At 39.6% G+C, this 27,001-nt stretch overlaps 1 protein-coding gene across 3 annotated transcripts in view; it reads left to right on the forward strand.

Moving 5' to 3' along the window:
• The window catches only part of MAP3K21 (mitogen-activated protein kinase kinase kinase 21), a 53,007-nt gene extending 29,801 nt beyond the window's left edge, over window positions 1-23,206 (forward strand). For 2 of the 3 annotated variants that reach the window (XM_006122045.3, XM_006122043.3), the window contains exons 3-11: window positions 3,373-3,521; window positions 5,794-5,969; window positions 7,091-7,331; window positions 9,344-9,466; window positions 11,904-12,020; window positions 12,568-12,718; window positions 13,738-13,832; window positions 17,039-17,827; window positions 19,639-23,206. In XM_006122045.3, coding sequence (XP_006122107.2) covers window positions 3,373-3,521; window positions 5,794-5,969; window positions 7,091-7,331; window positions 9,344-9,466; window positions 11,904-12,020; window positions 12,568-12,718; window positions 13,738-13,832; window positions 17,039-17,827; window positions 19,639-20,063 — 2,266 coding nt within the window. In that variant the 3' untranslated portion in view covers window positions 20,064-23,206. The remainder of the gene's footprint in view (window positions 1-3,372; window positions 3,522-5,793; window positions 5,970-7,090; window positions 7,332-9,343; window positions 9,467-11,903; window positions 12,021-12,567; window positions 12,719-13,737; window positions 13,833-17,038; window positions 17,828-19,638) is intronic. The other variant, XM_006122044.3, reaches the window with a different exon arrangement.
• The last annotated feature ends 3,795 nt before the right edge of the window (window positions 23,207-27,001 follow it).

A 27,001-nucleotide genomic window follows, 5' to 3' on the forward strand; every position in this document is an offset into this window, starting at 1 on the left:
CGCCTCATTTTGGCAGCTCGTCCTACATAGGTGTGCACCCCTATCCCCACCCTCTGAGGTAGAAAGGAGATGCATATAGCTGTGTGGGAGGGACGGAGGCTGGGCTGGGCTGGGGTGGTACAGTTGTGCTAGAGGAGCTGTGACCTGCATGGAGCACTGGCTCTTAGGAGTGATGGCTCCATGTTCTGCTCCTTTTGTTGCTGTGGTTCCTGGGAAACCTCTGTAGTTTCACAGATACCAATTTATATTTACGGATGAACATTTATATATGCTCAGGGCTCTAAGTATTGCCTCCATTTGTTGTTCCTAGAGGTATTAAAACATATTTTGTTTTGAATCCAAATCTCTCTGCAGGGCCGTTCTGTCCTCATAATTATTTGCCACCCCTCCAATCTTTTGTCATTGACAGATTTTATCAGTAACGATTTTATATTTACTTCCCAGTCATCGGTGAAAATACTCAATAGTGTGGGGCTTTAGTTGCTCCCTGCAGAAGCTCACTAGAAACACTCAGGTTTAGTGATGACTCCCCATCAACAGCTTCTGGTTGAGACTTCTCGATTAGCCATTTCTTAATTCATATTACGTGCTTTATTGAATTTTTTAAAAAAAACAAACACCTTAGCACTATATAGGGATGTAAAATCCCAGTTAATGAGTTAACTGGTTAAACATTAGCCTAATGTTTAACTGACTAGGTGGGATCTTGCAGCTTCACCCCCTAACCCATGGGGGTCCCACTCCCAGACCCCTTGCTCAGACTGGCTGTGTTGCAGCCAGCCTGGAGCAGCCTCCAGTGCAGGGCTGCCATGGACAGGAGCTGCTGCCGGCAAAGCGCTAGCACCTCTCCCCCACAAACAAGAGCTGCTCCAGACGCCCTGAGCAGCCCGTGTTGTGGCAGGCCTCGTGGGGCTGGAGAAATCCACAGCGGGCAAGAAGCTGCTCCAGCCCCCACTGGTTAACAGAAACTGGTAAGTATCACCTGTTAAGGGGGATGCTTACTGGTTAACCTTTCAGATCCCTAGCGCTATATAATATCACTCCGTCATGCAGTACTAAGTCCAAGTATATGTACTCTACATATGTTCTTAAACAAGATTAATTGTCCAGTATCTGAGCACCTTCGTGTAGAGCATCAAGCAGTTTGACTGCATGTTGCAGATGGTGTTCTTGTGGCGGCATCCCCAGGAATAGAAGCATGTGCAATTAAAATGTCTTTTCGCAATGATTTAGGTTTGGTTTTTATTATTTAACTCTACAAGTTGCTATGTAACTTGCTATTTAACTATACAAGTTAGAGAAGGCAAGGTCAAAGAAATTAGTCTTGCACTTGGAGCAGAAGGTGGCAAGGTTTATGATGCATTTTAGTTCCTGGGAGAGTTCATTCCACAGACCTGGGGTGACGTTGAAGAAAGTTTCTTCTACTGCACAAACAAATTTGACCCTTACTGTAAAGAGCTTGACTGTTCCTGAGGAGTTGTTGACTTTGATATCTGTTCCAGAGCATAGGAAATCTAGGTATCTTGAGACCAGTCCATTGAGTACCTTGAAGATAAGGACTGAGACTTGAACTTGATTCTGAATTCATTGGGAAACCAGTGTAGAGTGTGGAGGACAGATGTGCATGTGTTGCTGAGGAGATGATGAGCTGTGTTCTGTACTAATGAGAGTTGCCTAAATGTGGAAGGCTTTGTGCTCAGGAAACAGCACTGTGGTAGACAGCCTGAGAGGTGTGTCCACATAAATAGATGCCTCTATGAATCCACGGTAGGTCCTCATCTTGAATACTGCGTGCAGAAGTGATCACCCTGTCTCGAAGATATATTGGAATTGGGAAAGGTGTAGAAAAAGGCAATAGAAATGATTAGGTGTATGAGACAGTTTCCGTATGCATAGAGAGTAATAAAGGAGCAACTTTTCAGCTTGGAAAAGAGTTAAGGGTTACAGCGCCAAACTGAGAGACATGTCTCACCTGGCCAAATTGGAGTTCACAGCCCAGCCACCCAGCACTCAGAAAATAAATAAATCGATAGTGTCACCCTCTGAAACTATCATTAGTTGTTGTGGGTGCTCAAGAATTAATCTTTGGGTTGGAGATCGAGGGTGACTTAACACTTACCGTAATGTACCACCTTGTTCAAATCAACTCCTTCTTTGTTGAATTAAAAGTTTTAAGTTAATTTTTATCTCATTCACTCACATGAATTTGATGAAATTTCTAAAAATGTAATCCTGTATTGATATATTTTAACTACTTTTGGCCTTTGAAATGGAAACTGCAAATAAAGAACAACTTGAGCTTTTTTGCCTTGTCCTCTCTGAAGTAAAGCCACCTCTAGAAAAGTTGTCGAACAAACATGACATTTGCATTCTTTACCTTGCTTGTGTGTTATACTCTTTCCCATCTTGTGTGTCTCTTGTTTACTTAAATTCTGAGCTCTAAAGGGCATAAACTGTATACTTCTCTGTATAATACTAATGCAAGGGGACACTACTCAGGTAGTGCCTGGGAGCCAGCAACTATTAAATATGCTTAATGCAAGAAAGGTTACTGGAGTTCTAAGAAGTAAAAAGAATGAAATAATTTAAATTTTAGGATGGAATTTGTTTCTGAATTTCTTTTGGCTAGTCTAATTCACAGTGACAAGTGTATTGACAGTAACAGGTGTATTGATACCTGACACACAGTCAGAGATAAATCTGTTCCTTAAAATTTAGGAGTTCTTTCTTCCCTTTGACTGTAGCAATATTTTCTGTTACCCAGCCCAGCAAAAATGAATATATTATCATGTCTTAATCCTGCTGTACCTTTTTATCAAAGGGAAAAAAGTTAGGGGCTCATTCTGCAGTATGCTGTAGGGATACAGACATTTCAATTCTCAAATGAAGCTGTTTTTAATCTTTCAATAAAGTGTATACATTGAAATAAATTGTCCTTGGGTAAGTTTTCTACTTCATTGTTTTGAGGTAGAACATTTTGGTTCTCATTTGTTCTTAACCTCTTCCTTTCCCATCAAGGTTTACATGGTGGAGGCATCCAAGTTTAAAAAAAAAAGTCTACAACTAAAGTATTTTTAAATAGTTTTGTTTTGCTGGTTTTGATGGCAGGTAAGTGACAGTGATTAGATAGGGTATGGTTTCAATAGCCCGCTTATTTGCCCAGCGTATCCAGTTTTACTTATTGCTATGGGAGAAAAAAATCGCAGATGAAGGGGGAATAGTCCCCTGAAGATCGTGACAAAGAGCGGAGAGAGACCGTCCTCTCTTTGTGGAACTATATAGTGTGCAGAGTACTGACTTGTTTGTCCCTGAGTAAACTGTATGTCAATATTCAGAAGATATACTTAACTGTGTAAAAATTTGGTTTTTTAGTTACGGAGTGTTGCTGTGGGAACTGCTTACAGGAGAAGTTCCTTACCGTGGCATTGATGGTCTTGCTGTGGCTTACGGAGTAGCTGTCAATAAGCTTACTTTGCCCATTCCATCCACCTGTCCTGAACCATTTGCTAAACTAATGAAAGGTACCTATGCTGCTTCTCTCTACTTATTAAACCATATTTCCTTCCAGGATATCTTATGCGTTTTTTATGATGTATAATAATTACACAACGCAAACACTTCATTTGATACTGTGCTAATTCCGTATCCAGTAGTGATTTTCCCTTTCTTGGTAATCCAGCACTAAGACATTTTTAACACATTTCAGAGTAAGCCATGCAATACAGGCAGTCCCCGAGTTACGCGGATCTGACATACGTCGGATCCGCAGTTACGAACGGGGTTTTTCTCGCCCAGGAGGACGGGAGCGGCGGGACTCCCAGATGCGCCGCGGTCCCACCACCCGCGTCCTCCGGGGCGAGAAAAGCTGCTCCGCGTCTCCCTGGTCTGCTGGGGGGGAGCTCCCCCCAGCAGACCAGGGAGACGCTGAGCAAAGCCGCGGAGCACGCGGGCAGCGGGACAACCAAGACGCGCCGCGGCTGTCCCGCTGCAGGCGTCCTCCGAGGCTTTGCTCCCCATCTCCCTGGTTTGCTGGTCTCCAGCAGACCAGGGAGACGGGGAGCAAAGCCTCGGAAGATGCCGGCAGCGGGACAGCCGCGGCGCGTCTGGGCTGTCCCGCTGCCCACGGGCTGTGCGGCTTTGCTCCGCGTCTCACTGGTCTGCTGGAGACCAGCAGACCAGGGAGACGGGGAGCAAAGCCTCAGAGGACGCCGGCAGCGGGACAGCCGCGGCACATCTGGGTTGTCCCGCTGCCCGCGTGATCCGTGGCTTTGCTCCCCATCTCCCTGGTCTGCTGGAGACCAGCAGACCAGGGAGATGCGGAGCAAAGCCGTGGAAGACCCGGACGGCGGGACCACGGTGCATCTCGGTCCGCCTCACGCGTCTCCCTGGTCTGCTTGGGGGGGGGGGGGGGGGGGCGCAGCTAGTACACCTCTCCCCCCCCCCCCCCCCCAGCAGACCAGGCTTTTCTCCGGACGCCTGTGATAGAGCAGCTGGGGTGCTGCCGGTTGGTCCCGCAGTGCCGCTCTGGGCGCTATTGGCCAACCTGGCAGCACCCCTGCTGCTCTGCCCCAGGCGTCCTGATTCAGCTGCTGCTGGTCAGTTTCAGCAGCGGCTGAACCAGGACACCTGGGGCAGAATAGCTGGGGTGCTGCTGGGTTGGTCCAGTAGCGCCGAGGAGCAGCGCTACTGGACCAACCCAGCAGCACCCCAGCTGCTCTGCCCCAGGCGTCCCTAAGTCAGCCACTGCTGGAACTGACCAGCGGCTGACTACAGGAAGCCCGAGGCAGAGTTGCTCTGCCCCGGGCTTCCTGGAATCAGCCGTTGATCAGTTTCAGCAGCAGCTGACTTGGGGACACCTCGGGTAGAGCAGCTGGGGTGCTGCCGGGTTGGTCCCGGCAGCGCCGAGGTGCAGCGCTGCAGGGACATACCCGGCAGCACCCCAGCTGCTCTCTCACAGGCGTCCAGATTCAGCTGCTGTTGAAACTGATCAGCAGCTGCTTTCAGGAAGCCCGGGGCAGAGAAACCCTGCCTCGGGCTTCCTGTAGTCAGCCGCTGGTCAGTTTCAGCAGCGGCTGAATCTGGACGCCAGTTCCGACTTACATACAGATTCAACTTAAGAACAAACCTACAGTCCCTATCTTGTACGTAACCCGGGGACTGCCTGTACTACAATATACCATATCATTTCAAAAGATACAGCACCTTAATCAGTGGTTCAATTATCTTCTGTAATCTTCTTTGTATTCTTGTGGTTTCTTGTCTTTTATACTTCAGTAGCTATAATGTCCACCCAAATGTAGACTGTACAAGTTGTAAAATACAAAACCAAAATGACTGAAATCGTGGTGGTGTGGGGAGGGGAAGGGAAATTGCTAGCTGTTACTTCATACATGTTTTTGACTGCCAAAGGTTCTGTTGGCTTCTCCCTCCTTCTCCACAGAGAGATCAGGGACTCTGACAGCTGTGCATTAATGCTGGAGTGTCTTAATGGATTTTCGGGGGGGTATTAGCTCAATAATCTTAATTACTTGGTACTGGCAGTTCTGCTACGTAGCATCTGGAAAATAGGTTATCTCAGAAAAATCTGGCATCGCGTAACATTTTGATGTGTACTGTAGGGTAAGCATGGCCTATACCAGCAAAGATAAAATTAGGCAATTCTCAGGGAAGGGAGTAAGCAGCATTAGAACTTTGAAGAATAAATAACGAGTATTTTAAAATTTATACATTGTGTAAATAATCCCCATAAGGTTCTATGAATAGCGGAACTGATGGAATTTTGATTAATTTTAGAATGCTGGGAGCAGGATCCTCACATCCGACCATCGTTTGCCTTAATTCTTGAACAGCTTACTGCCATTGAGGGGGCAGTTATGGCTGAGATGCCTCAAGAATCCTTCCACTCCATGCAAGATGACTGGAAATTGGAAATTCATCAGATATTCAATGAACTAAGAACCAAGGAAAAGGTGAGTGACATTTTTTTCCTATCTGCAAATGCTGTAGTTTCAGGAAGAGAATAGGGCAGTTTGAGAGCTGCTGTATTTTTAAAGCAGTAGGTGGGTTTGGAATTCCTGGTAGCATTCCCAAAATTAAAAGTATGAGTGCATTGTAAAGACAGACTTCGGTTTTCTTCGTAAGTAAACTCCAAATTAATTTTGGATGTTTTTATTTCTCACAAATGTTCTAAATTTATATTTATTGAAATATGTTGATCTTCTGGAAGAAGTTTGAAGACCTGGTAACTGCTATTACCCAGTTCATCTCAAGTTGTGAATATGCCTACTTTCCCCTTTCTTTCCCTAATTTCAGAAATAAAGTAACTGCATAAGAACTCAATTCTGGAGAGGGACCAGTGGCATCATTATGAATTGATGAATGTTCCTTTTCTTTTGAGGTCAGCATATAGCAGGGTCAAAGAGTCTGGGTCTGAAAATTTAAGCATAACATGAAAGTTAACTTCTTGGTGTTGGTCAGAGTGATTTTATCCCAAACAGTAGGACTATGGTGGGCCTTTAGAAAGGTATAAGCTCTCCCCCCATCAAAATCAAATCAAACAAATATTCTCTAGTTTATATGCAGTTATTTTCTGTGCTTTTGAACCAGATGTGTGCAAATGATCATGATTATACTTTCATTAGTATGAAAAAGTGGAGCAGTTTCTGAAACACATAGGTGCTGAGGGAGTAAGGCTTTTATTTAGAATACATTTACATGTTAAATTAAAAACAAAATCAAATGTTCAAACACAATTGCAGTCTGGAAAGGAAAAATATTGACCATTATGCAGAGTGAGACTGTTAGAAGTGCCTCAATTGGATGATAAATCCACAATTTAAAAGTAATTTTTGTGATCCAGTTTTTAAACCCATTTAATTTGTGCTTTGTAGACTTTGCGTAATGTTAATAGAAAAAATGGACACAAATGAGGAATGAAGACTATGTGGTGATACGTTGGCATAAAGGATCCATACATAGTGTGTCAAGAAACTCATAAAGGATATGCAATTCAGTGCTATATTTTAAATAGATGAATAACAGGAAGAATCACATTGTGATTTACCTACATCTCTGTAAATCTCATTTTCAGGAGCTGTGTTCACGAGAAGAGGAGCTGACAAGAGCTGCTCTTCAGCAGAAATCTCAGGAAGAATTACTAAAGCGGCGTGAGCAGCAGTTAGCAGAACGTGAGATTGATGTACTGGAGCGTGAGCTGAATATTTTGATATTCCAGTTAAATCAAGAGAAGCCCAATGTGAAGAAGAGGAAGGGAAAGTTTAAAAAGAGCCGGTTAAAACTTAAAGATGGACATAGAATTAGTTTGCCTTCAGGTTTGAAAATTTTCTTTTCTGCTGTACAAAATCTTCTATTTACAGCTAAATATTCAGATTAAGACCCCTGTCTGAAACATGTGGACCTTGTATGTTACCTGAAGATGCCTAATTCAGCAGCATGGTCTCTGAACTTTCTAGGCTAAAAGTACATGTGCTGGCTATTAAAATAGATTTTTTTCTTTTAAATATCCTTTACAGGATAAAATCAGGACTCTCAAATATATCAGTTTGCAATAGGTTCCTCATTTTTAATGAAGACAAGGGAGAGACTCTCTCCCTCCAGCTTGGAAGGTGAGGGGAGTAGGCAGGAGCCGGTACATGCGTGCCCACATGTATCAGCTCCCACAGACCGCTTCCCCTCCCCTCCCCTCCCCTCCCCTCCCTCCATCCCCCCGCGCTGCTGCCTGTCTATCAGATGCACCAGTACAGGGTGTGGAAGGGCGCATGCAGGCATGAACCAATACATATGGCTGTGCATGCTAGCTCTACGGAGCTACCTGTCCCCACCCTTGCTGTCTCCCACAGAGGTGGTGAGGGGTGGAGAGTGGGCAGGCAGGAGCTTATGCTTGGGGGGAGCCTCCCTCCCTTGTGGTGCTGTATCAGGCTCGCAGGGGACAGAAACTGCTCCATGGGAGTCTCCCTTCCCCGCTGCAGCAGCTTCTGTCCACAGGGAGCTCAGACTCCCTCAGACAGGGACTGCGTCTGCCTCTGATACAGCAGGGGTGGCAGGGGTTCCCTGGGAGTAGGGCCAGATTGCACCGGCCCTGCCCCGGGGACTATTGAATAGTTGTGTAACGGACAGGAATTCTTGCAGTTACACAGCTATTCAATTACCTGATATCTGACATCCCTAATTTTTCTACCCTATTCAGTTACTTTAATTATGTCAAAACATTGTAAATGTAGTAGTGGTAATCTTTCCCAGATTATGGGAAACAAATTTGAATCACTCTTCCTTCCAGAAAGGTCAGTTGACATATACTTAAAGTATTGGAACTATGCAATAGATAAACCATTTTGTAGAAGGCAAAATAAAAAGTGACCGCTGGGTTGAGGGCAGCATTGTAGATAATTGATTTTATTAACCAGCAGTCTTGTTGACCACACTTATCTTCCTTAGTGTTTGACTGGTAAGAACGGTGAGCAGAAAAAACAAGTGTTGGTATGGGGTATGTGTGCCCATGCTGTGTGTAGTGCATAAAAATGTAGGAATAGCTAAAGAGAAGTTCACTTCAGCATGTGTTTTCAGGCTTCATAGGTGTGTGAAAAAGGTGACCATTGTGGCATCTTAAACCCTGAGTGGATTATTACCTTGCTGTTTTATCAAGTTATTGTTTCTACAGGCATCAGTGACAAAATGTCTGTTCCTCAGTGGCATTGTATTAATAACAACATTGTCACTAGATGGCACTGTAGGCTTTGCAGGACTGTGGGAAGTGGTGAAAAAACAATGTTAGTGACTAGAATCATGCCATTGCATTTGCATTACTGTGTGTTAATTAAGTATTTGTAAGGGTACGAAGCTATCACCATATTAGGTACAGCACTAATACAGTCTCTTCCCCACAATGCCATGCCAACCTGTCTCAAATGGTACCTATAAAAATCACTCTGAAAGCAAACAAAATAGCTGTTCAGATTTTAACTTTTTTGAATCTGAGCACCAGCAAGGTTGCTCATTCACTTGTAAGAATTGTAAGAAATGTAAACATTTCTTAGTTCAGCTCCCATTGAACCACCAAATTAATTTCAGATGCCTGCCAAAAGCCCATTAAATGGTAAGAGTGAAGCTGTAAAATTCTACCAGCATGATTCAAGCTCAAACCAGTAACTACACCTGTAATATCATAATTTTTCTGTTACTACAGAAGTCTTGTCTAATGAAGAGCAGTTACCCACAACGAAATTTATATTTATGTAATACTGAAGAAATACAATAATATAGTCTTTTAAAGGGTACCTTTGTTTAGAACAGTGGAATTTACCTTGTGTTGCTTTCTTCACAACAGATTTCCAGCACAAAATAACAGTGCAAGCTTCCCCTAATTTGGATAAACGAAGAAGCTTAAACAGTAACAGCTCTAGTCCACCAAATAGTCCCACAATAATTCCTCGTCTTCGAGCTATACAGCGTAAGTTTTCATCACCACTTCAGTTTATTCTTTTAACCATTCTGAACACATTCATTTTACATGGGTTCTCTGCAAAGGAATAATTTCCATGTGGATATAAAGAAAATAACTGAGATTGGGCTCCTATACAAGCTTAATGAATTGATTAAAAGAAAATCTTTCAAGTGCCACGCATTACTTGCATGTCAGAGGTAGGGCAGAGGAAACTTTGCATGCTTCTCCTGCCCCCAGGCCAATCAGGACTTGGGGGCGGGGGAGCGCATGAAGTCTCCTTCCTCCTGGTCAGGAGCATGCGGCACTTCAAAATGCTATGTGCTCCTGGCAGGGCGGAGGAAACTTTGTGCACTTCCCCCGCCCCAGGCCCTAATTGTCCTGGGGGTGAAGGAGTGTGCAAAGCCTCTTTCCGCCCTGGCCAGAGACATGGGGTGCTTAGTGGGGGGAGGGAGGTAAAGAGCCTGCCTCACCCGCAGACCAATCCTGGTCTGTGGGTGGGGAAACCCGAAAGCATCATGGTTCCACCCCTTCCATTTTAGGCCCCACCCTTCTGGTGTGGCCCGGGGCCACATCAAACATTTTTGAAGTGGCCCCTGGCCAAAAATTATTGCCCACCCCTGGTTTAAAGTGTGGCTACAACAGGAGCGCTGGGAGAGAGCCCTCAGAGCACTCTTATAAACCGCCTCCCATGAGGGGAGTAGCTACACTGTAGTCTGGTTCACCCTGGCACTTTACAGCACTGTAACTTGCTGTGCACAGGAAGGAGGGGGGTGTTTTTTCACACCCCTGAACCAGAAGATTACAGTGCTGTAAAGTACCAGTGTAGATTGCTTGAAGATAGCAGCAAGAGAACTGTGAGGTTAATCTGTTCAAAATTAGTATGGTAAGTGTGGATAATGTTCCCTTTTTTTTAATAATTTCTGTGAAGAGAAATTAACTTTTGTTAAATCTACCTTGTTAATATGTGAATTTTGAAGTGTTGCCTTGTTGGTTTAGATTTAATATATATTCAGCTTCATAACCTTGTAAGCATTTCTCTAGTAAACTTAATCATGAACTTAATTTGACAGTCACAACTTGTCAAGTGATAGAAGTCCTTTAAGCTAAAATGAAACAAAGCAGATTACTTGAAATGTTTTTGGGATTCAGATTCTCTGTAATTGTAGGCGGAGCCACAATTACCTGTCCTGGTTACACTTACACATACCCTCTTTCAAATATTCTGTTCAGCTTTTTAAAATTTTGGTAAGGCAAAACTTATTTTTTCTAATGGTATATCTCATAAAAACAAAAATATTGAAATAAGATTGCTTTTAATTGTTGAGGTCTGTGGCACCCAGCATAGAAACAAAGTATTTTTTCAGGTATTAGCCCAGCTCTAAAATCTTGATTTTTTTTTTTATTTTTTTTTTTTAAATGTGCCGAAAGTAATTTGCATTTGTAACCATTCCAACTCCGTCCCCTGTCATGGAAGGAGATCCACTGGTGCAGATTCATATGCCTGTGTGGAGTTAAATATATGAGTTTAACTGAGCAAATGTTCTTTATAGAACCATAATTATTGTACTACACTAAAAGTCTCCCACAGATGTCATACATTCTAATTTTGAGTTTGGATTCCCAAGCTTCTAACCAAAGTTCTCTAATCTTTTGAGTATATTTGACTGAAGCAACTTAATTTCCACATCCTTCTGTAAATCACTCTGTGTAAAATACCTTCCTCCAGAACTGATTATCTTGATTAAACTTCAGAGCTTCCTCACTCAGAGATTTATTCAACTGTGTGCACTTTGAACAAGAATATCTAGCAATTACTTATTTGATTACACATCTTCATAAATATTTCAAACTTCTGAATCTAAATTTCTTAAAAATTAGAGAAACCCTAGCTAATTGTAAAAAAAAATTAGTCATAAGTTTGAATTTAGCTGTTTCTGAACACTCATTTAAAAAAAAAATACCAGTAAGTTGAAAGTAGTTTCTAGGAAACTGAAAATTCAGTTGTGACATCTTTCCAAAGACAAGCATCTGTGGTGCAGAGCTAGTTAAATTGATGTAAGGGGGAGGAGTGGGAAATAATGGAATGATAAACCATCTAAATTTTACCTTGTTAAAAGCAGTCTCTTGTGGCAAAATTTAATGTTGTTTAGCTCAGGACCACCATCTTGGTTGTGAGCAAGTTGATAATTTACTTTTCCACTTATCTCCATGAGGCTGGTCTGACACAAGAATTTGTTCATCTGATTCTTATCTGCAAACTATGGGACCAATCACTTTCTTCTGCTCCTTTGTCAGCTTAGCTCTTCTCAGAAGGCATTTTAAACCTTTCTGGATCTGGGTTTCTGGCACTAGAGCAACAAGTAGAAGGAAGAATCAATCCTCCTTTCACAAATTCAGTAAAATTACTAAAGTCTGTATGCATTCTTTTAATTTTTTTTCTCAGTGATTTCCAAAGCAGACACAAATACAGCTAATGGCCGAAGACACAGTGTCTATGTATACCAGCAAGATGTAGATATCACAAGTGAATATGAACTTTCCTGTGGGGTTGTGAAAAAAGGCAAGATCCAAATAAATTGTAAAGGGTGTTGGTTCTTTTAACTCTGTAGACGAATTTGTATCAAGTGACAGACTGAGCACTTAAACAGAACATATCCATTATAAAATATTTATTTTGGATTAATGAGAAACATAACCACAGTAATTGGTTGTAACTGAGATATTCTAATTAATTTGATATCATTGCATCAAAAATTCTACTGAACAAAATATTAACTGGTAAATGCTCAATCTGCCCCATGTACATGAACTACCTAATGTAAGATACTGAATTTTAAGAAGCATGAAAAATAAGATTTCTTGCTGCTTTGTCTTTAATTTTCACCTTTCTTGCCAGTTTGCAAATTACTCCTTGCTTGCTTATCATTTTGATCAACACAATTTGTGTTTTGGCACCAGTGGGGAAAACAATCATCTCAATTTTTAAGTTCCACCTTTTTAATTTTACTACTGTGATGCAGTTTTACTGGAGAATGCTGCTTTGCTAAAATCCAAATTTGTCTGGTGTCATTAACAATTCTGATGATGATGATTGTATCTGTCTCTAGTAACCTCCGATGAAAGCAACAGAACCTGGGGAAGAAGCACAGCTTGCCACCAAGAAGAATTTGAAGATGTGAAAAGAAGCTTTAAGAAGAAAGGCTGTACTTGGGGACCAAGCTCGGTTCAAACAAAGGAACGTACAGATTGTAAGGAGAGGTACGACAGCTATATTTTATATTTACTTACTACAGTGACTGATATTGATTAGATTGGAAGCCAGATTTGGGAGAGTAGTTCTGCAACCCTTATTTAGCTAGGTCATTTGTAGTTAGAATTTCTCAGACACTAATTTTATTGACTGGGAATTTTTTTTTGGTAGTCATAATTGGGAGGTATGTAGACAAAGACTCAGAGGTGTTAGAACAGTTATTTACCTTACAGTGCCTGACACTCTGAGATATAATGTTGATTCTTTGTGGCTTCAGTGACCACCTTCCAACACCATTCTGTTAGTCAGGCATTACTGGGATTCTGAAATATGAAGAAACAATACAGGCAGTCATTTCATTTATTTTTGAAAAATAAATAATTTATTTGTGCGATAGCTGTTGCAGCAGTGAATTTCAGTCTGTTTAGGTGCAGGGTAAAGGAAGTATTTCCTTTTTTACCACAAGTTAAACCTCTGTAGTCTGGGTCTGGCCCACAAAAGCTCATCACCTATTAAACCATCTTATTAGTCTTTAAAGTGCTGCATAGTCCTCTATAGTCTGGTACCCTCAGGACCTGACTGGTGCCAAACTAGAGAATTTGCTGCACCACAGGAGGTCAATATTATCTAACAGCATTACCAGCACTTCCACTGCTTACTGGGTTCATAGAAGACAGTTAGGGGTAAATTAGAGTTAAATAACAGCACAGAACACTGAAAGTCAGGACTGGTGCTGTAAGCAAATTGTATGAAACCATGGGAAATTTGATCACACCCATGATAAGTGGACATCTGGCTAACTAAAATCATTCTTGACTAGAGAGGTTCAACCTGTACTAAGAAGAGCAGTACATATTTAAAATTTTGAATTTTATATAATTTTATAATGTTGAAATCAGCTATCTAAATTTCACTAGTACTCTTCTTTTTTTTAAATTACTCAAGATCCTTATTTTCCTTTAATTCTCCTTTACAAAGTTATAGAAATATGTTCTGTATGGTGTCTAAAGAATCATTGTGTTTTCAGAGTAAGACCACTCTCAGATGGCAATAATCCTTGGTCAACCATTTTAATGAAAAGTCAGAAAGGTGTTGCATTAGCCTCGCTGTTTGTGGACCAAGGTAAGAGCTGGTTATCAATTCATGGAAATTGCTATAACATTATATGAATTAAGGCCCCATTTCCTATGCACATTCTATATTTTAACACACAAATGGTCCTTTGAGCTGTACGTACATTTAAGGTGTACACATGTAGATGCCAATTATGCAAAGAATATTTCAGAAATCATTGCCTGTCTTGACTACTTTTCCAGGAAATGTAGCCCTTTGTGTTGAGAAATCTAGAAAGTTCCATAGTATCACCATTTTTCATACCACCAATTACCGTATATACTCGAGTATAAGCCGAGTTTTTCAGCACATTTTTTGTGCTGAAAAATGCCCCCCTCGGCTTATACTCGAGTCAGCCTCCTGCTCGCGGGCGGGCTCAGCGCATCTCTGCCGCCAGCCGGGTCTAGCCGCGTGAGCCCGGAGCTCCGGCCCCGGTAACCGAGGCGCTCGGGGCGGGGGGCGCTGCCGGGAGCGGGCTGGGCTCCGTGTGTCGGGGGCCGTCGCTGCGCGGGGCGCTCGGAGCCTCTGCCGGCCGCTTGGGTTGCGGGTGCGCCCGCAGGTGCTGCTCGGAGCCAGCGGCCTCGCCACGGGGCCGCCGGCAGGGAGGTTCGGGGAGCAGCCAAGAGGGGCTCTGGCCTGGGAAAGGTCCGGGCGGGGGCTGAGCTGGTTGGGCCGAGTGTCCGAGCGTCTGTTCCCGTGTGTGACTGGTGCTGGCGCTGGGCGCTTTCTTGCAGGCGGCCCTTCAGGGGCTCATTGGATTGGCGGGAGGACTTTGAGCGGGAGTTACGGTATTTTTGATACCATATTGTTTTTGTTGACCCCCTTTTCCACTTACAGAGCTAGGTTATTGTTTTTCTTTGAAATAAATATTCATGTAATTTTATTGGTATCTATCTTCATTTTTTACATTTACCAGTAGCTGCCTCATTTCCTACCCTAGGCTTATACTCGAGTCAATATTTTTTCCCAGTTCTTTGTGGTAAAATTAGGTGCCTCGGCTTATATTTGGGCCGGCTTATACTCGAGTATATACGGTATTTCATACCAGACCTGATGTTTAGTTGAATAGAATTATAGAATTGAGTTTTAATAAAAACTCTTTAGTTAGGGTTGTAACACAGAATTCCATCCTTGGACCAGTTTTGAAATGCTTCCATCCAATTTCAGTAATAAATCCTTTTTCATTTTGAAATTTGTGTGCTTAGTGTTCCACCAGAAGAAATGTTATTTTTAGAAAGCGTGTAAATCAGGGCAGAAATCTTAGAACTATGGGACTTTAAAATAATTTTTTTCTGCTATTTGGAGAAATCTTTGGCTATTCTTCATTCACATCTCAAAAATAAATTACAAAGACTTATTTTGCACATTGATAGTCAGTAAAGCTATTGTATAGTCTTAGATCTTTCTTTCCAGAATTCCTTTTGCTATTCAGATTGTGCCACAATAATATTATAACTTCTGTTCAATATTTTGCAGATCTTGGAGGTATGCTTAAGTCACAGATACCTCAGGTGCATAAAATATAGAAAACTTTAAGTTTTACAATCCTTATGCTTCCTGGTCTGTTGATTAGAAGCTTTTTCATGATCTACAGCCTTGCATATAGAATGCCCAAGTTTTGAGGCCTGATCTGTATCTTGTCACAAACACAGTTCAGGGTCTGTTATGGCCATGAGCATATAGACTTCTCCTAAACTTCCCATTTGAAGGTGTTTGTGTTTACTAACTAAGATACTTCAGGTTAAAAATAGCAGCAACACAGAAGGAAACTTGAAGATATTGTATGAAATCTAGCAAATGAAAATTATAAAAAGGGAAATTAGATGTAGGTGTTTTGTGTCTGTTTTGAGAATTTCCACACCTTTGAACAATAAAAATTACATCTTCTTTTTCCTTTTCTCATTCACTTGTATAATGTTGGAATGTAGTTAGCTAACTTGACAAAGAAATATTTAAATTAAAACTATTTTCTTGGTATTTTAAAAAGCCCAAGAACCATATTTTCAAAGATTTATTTTAAATAAGATCAATTTGAGAACTGATGGACTTCCAAGGCTCCCCTTAAAAAGAAACAAAATCCTTTTCTTTTAACTTGCTCTGAAAAGTTAAGAATAATTTAGACCATTCAGGTGAAAATCAGAGTTGTGGGGGGCAGGGTAGAGTAGGGGAGGGTTGGAAACTCAGCTGCAAAACATTATAATTAAGCTTCACTATCTAAGAAAGGGCATTCAGTAGTTTGAGATTGAAACACTAATTTGAATAGTCAGTGTTTACTGTTGACTGTCTCTCATCCTACCCTATTGTACAGAATAACTGTTCGTGCATTTTTACGGTGTGCCTCGTCTTATGCAGTTACTACCACATATTATAAATACCCAGTCTCTTATTTTACACATTTGCCTCGTAAGGAGTCAGTACACAATCTGCAGGTATCGCTTACCTTCATTTGTTATTCCACTATGAGCTAAAGAACTAAAACTACTTTGTTCATTTTCATCATACACGCTAGAAGTATCAAATTTATTCATAGTGGACTTAATAGCCCATTGAACTTTATATAAGTGACTTTATATAAGCTTTTTTAATTCAGAGCCCCCCTGAGCATGTCATATATGAAAGCCTTCAGACATAACACGCATATATAGATGGGGTGGGTATATATGATTCTATAATTCTGTGCTATGTAAATCATATATATTACTCACAATAATCTATTCACAGAAATATGCTGCAATTTAAGTTTTTCAACACAAGCAAAATGGAAGTCAGCAAAAATATATGTATTTATACTCTTGGGGAAATATGTATAGTACACTGGGTGCTCTGTAGAGATACAGAGACAGTTTGACGTTTAGATTTTCACAAGCAAGGGTCAATCTTTCAAATTTTTCAAATGTAATGATATATAGCTAATTTTATAACTCTCTTGTAAATTCAAATAGCGTTTTCCTATTTTGAAAATAGTGTAGTTGTAGAAAAATTGTACTTTTATTCTTTTGACTACTAGAGATTTTGATGTTATAACAAGAATATGGATAGATTTTGATTTGTGGAAACTTTTAATCTGACTTAACAGTTAACCCTTTGTGTTCCGCTGAGCCTCCAAAAAGCGTAAATAATGGAGACACATAATATCTGGGTGTGTGGTGTATTTTAATAAATTTACCAGAATATTTTGCAATATTTAAGTACCTTCCAATATTTTTACATTATAGATGTTTGTACAGAACAGAGACTTTTCCCTGAAAGTTTGGATGCAAAAAGACCAAAGCAAATAAAGTTGCCAAATCAGGCTTATATTGATCTACCTCTGGGGAAGGATGATCAGGAAGAAACCACTGTAGAACATGAAAGCTTTGAAGAAGGAACTTCTGCTAGTTCTGCAAATAGTACTCCTCAAATGACACCTACGAACAGTCTCAATAGAACATTTCAGAAAAAGAAAACTGACTCCGTATTGTATGGATGTACTGTCCTCCTTGCATCCATAGCTTTGGGCTTAGATATTAGAGAGCTAAACAAATCGCAGGTTCCAGATGAACTGTTGCCAAAGGAGGAGAAGAAGAAGCGGGAGGGAATATTTCAACGTGCCTCAAAGTTTCGCAGAAGTGCCAGTCCCACAAGATTGCAATCCAAAAAAGAGGAAACGCATACTCCATCATTAAGTCCATCTGCAGATACTGTGAATCTTCTCTCTATGCCTTCCCTTTCCACCAAATGCTTGCTTCAGTCTGACAGTGAAGATGCTTTTGTCAGCATCACTCCCAGTGATTGTGATAGAAGCATTCCCATTGAGGTCTTTTCATCTGAAATTTTGGCAACTAAGAGGGGGGAACAAAGTGTAAAACAGGTGCTTGCCACTGATTCTGTGATGTTAAAGACTCAGTCTCCTATTCTTCCTCTGAAACAAGAATCTGAAAAAATACCAAATGTCTCTTCATCCAAATTGAGACGGTTGGGTCACAGACGAACCATGTCAGATGGAAATACTTTCCAGCCCACATGTGAGTAATATAGAATAGCAGAGGAATGCTTTAGAGTGCATCAACAAAATTGAAAATCTGGTGGAATTAGAACTTACTAAATGTATAATGAGTAATTATCAGGAATAGTATCTTCCCACAGTGTATGGGGAGGACAGGTGTTTCATCTGAAGCACAATATAAATTCCATTAATGACTCAGTAAAATAGCTTCATCTAAGACTTTTTCAGCAACTGTATAGAAGTCTGTGGTGACCTACAGCCCGGTAGGATGTACCAAAACCATTGCTGTCAGTGGAATTTGCAAAATTAGTGCTGAGTCATCCATTGAGGTAGCCTTACCATATTGTAGTTCTTAAAACAAAACTGGATTGCCAAGTGTGATGGGAAATGAGGGTATTTCTACAAAGGTTGTAGCATCAGAGCTTCACATGGCTGAAGGAAATGCTGAAATTGTTACTTTAATGTAGCTTAGCAATTGGTCAACAGAGACTAATTCATTAGTGTCATTTTAGTAATGTCCCTTTAGGAGAAACAGGTTTTACAAGTTTCACTTACCTGACTGGAACAGGAGTCCTGCCCCACTAAACATTTTACTCTTAAGCTATTGTTAAGACACATTCAAACTGAAAATTCCTATTCTCTAATCTGCTGACATGCAATAGAAATAATGAGTTTTGTACTCACTATTAATAATAGTGTTGTTCTATTTCATTTGAAGAGCATCTTTTGGAACACAGTATTGCTCTTCAATATGATTTGGGGTTTAAATTCCTTAAATTAATTTATCTTTCCCCTTACTAGTTGAGGGTTTTTGTGTGTGTGTGTGTGTGTGTGTGTGTGTGTGTGTGTGTGTGTGTGTGTGTCTTAAAAATGATTTGACAAAACTTAACAAACTTTTCACCTTTATTCATCCTGCTGTTAGGCTGATTGAATTATGCTGCCTCCCTGACTGATGAGAAATAGGCTTCCTTAACTTCCAACCAGGAATAGTAGTTTCAGCACACAGAATTTCTCGTAATGACTATCAGACCATTATCTAAGGCTGCCCTGCATTTGAGGCACCACTCCTTCCTAGCAGCCTATGTAACTATTTGGGGGGGGGGGGGGCGAGAGGAAATTTTGGTGAAGAAAAAAACTGTTAGTCTGTAACTGGAAAAACTTAAAGAATAATGAATAGTCTAGTAGCACCTTAGGGTCTGTCTAGACTGCATCCCTCTGTCGGCAGAGGGATGCAGATTAGGCGGGTCGACAATGCAAATGAGGCAGGTATTTAAATATCCCGTGCCTAATTTGCATAAAAATGGCCACCGCATTTTGCCGACTCAGCGCTTTGTTGGCAAAAAGTGGCCCTCTAGAAGGGGATCTGTCAAGAAAGAAAGCCTTTTTTGACAGATCCCTTATGCCTCCTGCAAGGAGGTTTACAGGATCTGTCAAAAAAGGCTTTTTTTTCTCGACAGATCCCCCTCTAGACGGCCACTTTTTGCCGACAAAGTGCTGAGTCGGCAAAACGTGGTGGACATTTTATGCAAATTAGGCACAGGATATTTAAATCCCTGCCTCATTTGCAATGTCGACCTGCCTAATCTGCATCCTTCTGCTGACAGGGATGCAGTCTAGACATACCATTAGAAACTAACAAAACATGTGGATGGTGGTATGAGCTTTCATGGGTATGAAAGCTCATGATATCATCTACAGGTTTTATTTTGGTCAAGTAATAGTTTAGGTAGTATCACTAAAGTTGTTATCGGTGGTATGTGGTTTTCTAGATTTTTAAAGAAATCAAAAGTAGAAGTGATCTGATGCTGTCTTATCTTTCCCTCCATCTAGCTAATGGAATCACTTCACCTGATGGAGTCTCTATGTTGCCAGTACTTCCAGTTTCTGAGATTCCGCTGTCTACAGCTGCTCAACAAACAAGCATGCACCAGGATGTGTCACCTCAAAAGCAAAGAGTAGTCAATATTCTATCAAGGCCTCGACCTTCTCCCCTAAGAAACAAAATAGATCCTTGGCAGGTTCTTCCACAAAATATAAACACAGACTCTGCAGAGGTGGACTATTTAGAAAGTTACAAAAGTCCAAATGTTAACTTTATATCAGATACTGCAGACAGAACTAAATCCCACATGCCCTCCTTACTTGATATTGATGTGGAAGGTCAAAACAGAGACTGCACAGTGCCTTTGTGTAGAATGAGGAGCAAAACTTGTCGGCCCTCTATATATGAACTGGAGAGAGAATTTTTGTCTTAAGTGCCTTGCATTTTTAAAGTATTGCCTTTTGTTAAGGCGAACAAAATCTTAAGTCTGTTTTACATTTAATATTTTATCTACTATTTTCTAAAACACTGTGGCCAATACTACCAAAATTTTTTATAATGGGCAGCTAACTTTGGAAAATGTATAACGATGCCTATCTTGAATTTTCACTGAAATCCCACCTTGTAACTTTAAAAGCACAATGCTGTGAAAGAATATGATGTACATACATCTATAAGTACAGTTTGAATTGTTAAATTAACTTCTCCCCTTATCTCCCACTAAATCACACCTTTTCTCAGCCAAAGCTCTTGCTTTTTGGGGTGTGTTCTGTTTTCTCTTTCACATTAAAGGACTGATTAACATGCAGAGGATTTGCATTCAAGTCCCAGAAAGCTTTGTGCAAGAGCAGCCTTCTATGAATGGTGGGGATATTTTTCTTGGTAAGATGCCCGGGTGGAAGTGCTCTCCTCACTTTACCCCACATAGTTGTTTTTTCTTTGGCATTGACTGTTATATGGATAACTTACCACCACCAAATGAACTTGCATAGCTTTGCCCTTGATTGTTTCGTGACTAGAATTTGGTTAAAGGTATTTGTCATTCTTGCAGGGGGAGGGGGCAGGTTTGTGTGTGAAGCAACATTCCATTATGTAAAGATACACTGGAACATTAATAGTTGTGCTCTGACCTTTTTTTTTTTTGTTTGTTTGTTTGTTTTTGTTTTGATACTACAGTATATTTGCACCGAGAGGAGCATTCTTTGTGATCATTATTCTTTGATTAAAACTGAATTCTCTGCAGGGGAAGCCTAGAGACTTTCTGGGCTTCTGGGCAAGGTTGGGGGGCAGCTCTGTGCTGGAAGGGGCAGGGCTGGGTGCAGTTAGCCCTCGGTGCTGTCCGCATTGCACCACAGCTCTTCCCCCTCCCTCCTCAGCAGCCCTCAGAGCCACTCAGAGCAATAGCAGTAGCCATGAGCCCCCAACCCTTCTGAATCGCTGGGCCCCAGGGCAACTCCTCCCTTCTCTTGCACCTCCTCATTGGCAGGCCTGGATTTCTGGATTACTATACCTTTAAAAGAAGGTTTTCTTAAAATGAGACAGTGCCATTAACTGTTTAAATTTCTAGCACAATTGCAAACTGTTAGTCTATTATTTCAAAGTCAGCCCTGCCTGTTTTTCATTATGTGGCCGGGGTGGCCCTTTTCATGATAAGGTGTGGTATGAAAAAGCAAAAACCTGATACACTTGACTTCACTCACTAAATGTCCAACAAATTCATAACTCTAGAGTTGTGGGGAGAAGTGTACTTAAACTTGACCATGTAGCAACTTCATTATCCCAACTAGGGATGTCTAATCTATACACTACCAGTAATTGTTGGAAGTGCTAAAGAGGAGTATTATTAGAATTAAGGAGCAGTTCTTAAATTTTGATGTCTTAACTAGACATTTTCTGTATCATTTTTAGACTTGGGTATGCTGCAGAAATAAAACTATATACACAAAGGAAAAAAGCATTCCTTTCCTATCAAGACAGTTTCCTGTTTTTGAGGATTTTGTTTAATGCTTTGTCTTTTATTCTTAAATCTGGGAGTTTAGATGGTTTCTTGTTCAGCAGAATTCATGCGCACCTAGCATCAAAACAAAGGAATTAAAAAGCAGAGTTTTTCATTCTATAGTGCACTGTATTAGTTGCGTTGAAAGTGGGAGAGAAGAATTGGAGAATGTCAAGCATGCATTTTCCACATTGCAGAGAAGTGGACAGATGGCCATTACTTCCCTGAGAATAAGCTCACAATACGAAGAATGGAAATTACAGAACGTTTCCTTAAAGTATTATTTCTACAAAAAATTTTAAGACAGACTAACTACTGGTTGGCTATGTATAGCAGGTTATTAAATTATTGCATTTTTGTTCTATCTTGTTTATGTTCAGAAACCTTATATAATACTGTTAAGTTTGTCAGTATGAATACTGCATGCTTCAAAACTTAGCTACCGCAAATTACAAATGCCATACAGTGTGCTTTAAACTCATATTCTTAAATGTGTGCTTAATTTTATCAGGTACTCTTGAATAGGTGAGGTTCTTTTTTTTTTTTTCCTTTCGTTTGCAATGTAATGATTGGTTCTCATGTAGAAACTACATAGTTAATTACACATGCAGTGCTTTGTGGAAATCATGGATCAATTCTTAAGTATAATTTAGTGTATTTAATTTTGAAGATGAAAGTTAGTTTTGAAATATAGTGTTTATTTAAACTATTTCAGGAGAGATTGTGCCTTTTATAATATTGAGAGAAATCGAGTTGATTATATTGTACAACTATCTTCCTCGGACAGGTACCTCTACTAGGTTTTATAAAGAAAAATCTCAGGTGCTATAGTGATATTTTGTAAACTTTTGTTCATTCTTTGTTTTACTTCCTTACGAATGTTAAAATGTACATCGTAGATTTTATAATCAGTAACCAATATAAAATGCTCCACTGTGGGCTGTACGATTTTCCCTTACCAGTGATCCATATCATATGATTTGTTTTTAAGCCAAAACTCTCCCTTTGATTTCAATTGGGTATTTTGCTTGAAAAGAAATGGCATGGCATGGCCGAATTAGTGAATGGTAACAATGTTAAGAACTATCCACTCAGAGGTTGCATCCTAAGAAAAAGAATGTATATAAGCCATCCCCAACAAATTGGCTTTACTATGCAATCTTTTAGCTATAGCATATAGTGTTTTATAATTCTTTTTTCCAGTTTTCTCTAATTTAAAATTATAAGACAGTCTTCACTAAAATGAAAAGATTAAAAATAAAGATGATTAAATCCATATGTTCACAATTTCTATTTTTTCATGTTACCAGAGAGAGATACCTTTGTTACAAGTAAGGTAATCTGGTATATATTTATAATTATTTTACTTCTGTATTTGGTATAACTGCTAAAAGATGTATTGTCATGCATGTGAGTAGTGTGACCAAATAAGTAGTAAATTTATACTGATCATGTTAGCATATAACTTCAAGGTGCTTACACTGCAGAGATTAAGGTAACTACTTGATATGCTGTTTTACAAAGCCTTATGACTGAAATGTTTTTATGTTAAAATAAAATTTTGTAGCTAGTGTATTGCATATTGGCCTTGGACTTCTTGGAATTACGACATGTTTTAAAGTGTTTCTGTATCTTAAACTCCCTTATACAAATTTTAGGGAGTAATCAGGAGCTCTGAACAGCCTGTTCTTTGTCCTTCAAAATGTAGGAACATGTAGTTATTGTCACTGAACTAAATGTAAGTGATTAATGTTAATTTGAGTAGTTGCATAGTTTTTTATCATCTAAAAATGCAGATTAAATAGTAGCAATCTGCATTTTGATCCATGTAAACATAATACTTCTCATCTGTAGAAAAAAGTATGTTTAAATGGTGAGTATGTATCTTGCTTTGTAAAGATGGTTTGGGCAGTGGAAGATCTATATAGTCAATCAATAGTAGAATTGATTTCTATGGAATGAAAAGCTCCTTGATGAAATTATGTCCCATTGAAGTTAGTAGAAAAATTCTCTTTGCTTAAATTTTTTTTTTTGTGGTGTCCTTCCAATTACTCTCAGATGCGCGTCTGCCTTAGCTCATCCTTGCAAAAGAAAATGTTGCCTGTATACAACAGCAGGAAGAAAAAAATATTACCTCTCCCATAACATTCAATTGTAATGACTGTGAACTTCAAAGCAGTGTGCTCTGTCCTGAAAATCTTTCCTCAAGTGAGTTATAATTCAGTGAAGCCACTTAAGTAATATATTCATGTATTCAGTATTCAGTATTCAGTCTCCAGTTGGGATCATTTAAATGCCAACAGGCATTGGAAGGTTCCTTTCTGTCTTCCTTTTAAAAAGATCAGTTTAAAAAAAAATACTATAATAAGATTATACATTTAGCAAGTGTTAGGAACTGCAAAAGATTGATATTCTCAAAATAACAGCCTTTTTGCATATTATAATTACTTGTCAGATTACCATAGTGTGTGTAACCTAGAGGGTGAATGTGACTAAATTCCTAAATATTTGCTTTTTCTCATGTATGTTTGTTTATATTGGTGTCCCTAAGGTTGTGTTTCCAGATTTTTTTCAGTTTAATTAGTTTTGGCAAGGGGCATAGTTTTTGCTAGTGTCTGACAAATATGTTCATTGATAATTAAACATAAACTAGCTCCCAAATCGAGCTCAATCTCAATAATATCAATAGCATTAGAAATTCAGTTTCCCCTACTTGCATTTATAGGAATGGATGGTAGATATAATCATAGTGGTGCAGTTGTTTCAAATGAAGGAGGTATTTCCATTCTGGCTGGCTGGAAGAAAGAGCTCCAAAAACTACATCTCACATGGAATTACTCTTCCATTGCATTAATATAATCTTTGTTTACAGTGTTATTGTAGCTGTGAAACAGTCCCAGGATATTGGACAAGGAGGGTGAGGTGATGTCTTTTACTGGACCAACTTCTCTTGGTGAGACAAGTATTAAAGATTACACAGAAATCTTGTATATTTCATCAACAGAATTATTCCAGCAAAAGATATCACCTCACCCATCTTGTCACTACAGTCTTTATCATTACTTCATTATGTGATGTCAAATACTTTTCCCCATGATCCCTATCAAGATCAATTTCTAAGATTCATTCTCATCATTCCAAAAGGAGGGAACAAAAGGGCAGACCTCCCAGATCATGTACATAAGCATAGCTTTTTTTTTTTTTTTTTTAAGAGCTGTATCTTCAGCTGATGGGTGGCATGAGTCCAGCATTTCCGAATGTAGTGATTCATGTTAATTTAAAACATTTGCAGAGTTAAATTCTCTTAACGTTTAAGGGCTTGTCTACAAGAATGGTTAAATCACAGAAATCCGGGATGCTGGTGTCTGTGTGGCCATGAACAACCAAACTGCTTCAACTTGCCAGATTGTCAGATTGCTAATTGTTTAAGGTAATGACTGCAGTGTTTCTGTGTTGCAAATGGCAGTTATGTGTTTAGTACAAGAGAGGTCCTAATGAGAATTGGGAATAGGGGAGGTGACATGACTAGGTTAACAAATGGAGAGGAGGAAATTAAATTATGCTAAACTGGAATTGTTACTTATCTTCCTATACTCTCCTCACTTCATACCTGCTTCCTATATAATCACATTCCAGTCCAGCTCACCATTCTCAGAAAAAGCCAAACAAATTGTCTTATAGTAATCCCCACAAACTGCAGAAGAAATGTCACCATACATGTTGATTTAGCAATTTCATGCAACTGAGGATAGAGAGCAGTGAGCCATTTTTGACACGGTAGCATATATGTTGATTTGTCATCATAAATGTTGCAAAGAAAAATATCTGCGTAGCTATAAGCATTCCACCCTTGTCCTCATACTCTATCATGACTATCATAATGAATAGGAATCTGAACAGGAAGAATAAAAAGGACATTTCACCATCTTTCTTAGTTTAGAAACCTAATATAATATATTCACTACATGTCTCAATTTATGCTGTTTCTCATGGGCAGGAGACATAATAGCCTGGCCCACAGACTGCTTTCAGGAGTATTCATATGTGAACCGCTTATGGTCATTGTGGCAGCTGCAGCAAAAGTAAGTTACTGCTAGCTTTATCACATGGGTGTGTGGTCCTTTTATTAAAAAATCATCTTTTTATTCATCCTTCCAATCCTATATTTTACTTATTTTATATCCTTAACTCAGCTATGGAAGTTCATAAATAAGCCAACCGCTTCACTGTGTAGATCCTAATTAGTTTTTAATTAAGAGTTAAGGCCTTAAATCTGTTCTGTCAAAGCCACTGCCCTGCTTCTAGGCTATGTTCAATAATAATGAATGATGCATCTTCAGAAGAGATTTTAAATGCAATTATGTGAAATTGTATTGGTTCAATGTCACAAGTTCACTTTTTGGTGGGGTGAAATTTTCAGTGTGTAACTGATTTAGGAGTTTTCTATATCTTATTGAGACTCAGATGTTTTGAAAATGTTGCCTTTGATCAATTAGAACTGTTCCAACTTTTCTCCCATTGACAAGTTTAATTGAATACAGTGAGAACTTGGCAGTGAATAGGCACTTCTAAGAAATATTGTTCATTTGTCTTTCAGCCTTGTTTAATACAAGGATTTCAGAAGTGAAGTATTAACTATGCACCATGCCAAATGGTGATCATGCGACTCCCTTTTCTGCCATTGATTTTTGGCAAGCTACTTAACTTTTCTGTGCCTGGGTTCCCTTATCTGTAAGACATGAGTAATTGTTTCACCCGTCACTTTTAAGAAAACTTTAAGATCCAAGGATGAAAATTACTGTAGGTGCTAAGTAATTTTATTAAATTTGGTATTGGTTACACTGCTAACCAATTTTGGTATTGGTTACACTGTTGATGCCAAAATGTTGTTTAACTTTCCTTTTGCAGTTGACGTTTAATGGATACAGTAATAATTCTGAACTTCATCAAGAAATGAAGTACAAATAAATTTCTCTTAACCCCTTTTCCACACAAAAAAAAGTCTGCTCCCCACAGTTCCAAGCAAGTCAAATGTTGACCCAGGTAGATAATTCTTGTATTAAACTCTGATTTCAAATGTTTAATCATTTCTTACTGCAGCATAATATTTACTTGTATAATTCCTCTTAAATTCTGAAGATGGACCTAACCTGTAATGTTTAGATCTAAATTTCAAACTACAAAGTAGATTGTGCAGGTGAGGGATGTCAATTCAAGCCATCTCTACTTCAGTACTTTCATAAATATTTATTAATTTTTTTTTAAAGATTTTTCAGTCAACATTGACAGCTGTTGTTTTTAATCTTAATTCACACACCATATGCTGCTTAATATCTTCAATTTTTCCTCTCTAAAATTTGTCACAGCCAAGGGGA

This window comes from Pelodiscus sinensis, chromosome 3, assembly GCF_052426305.1.
Source record: "Pelodiscus sinensis isolate ZL-2025 chromosome 3, ASM5242630v1, whole genome shotgun sequence".
NCBI classification, from domain to species: Eukaryota; Metazoa; Chordata; order Testudines; family Trionychidae; genus Pelodiscus; species Pelodiscus sinensis.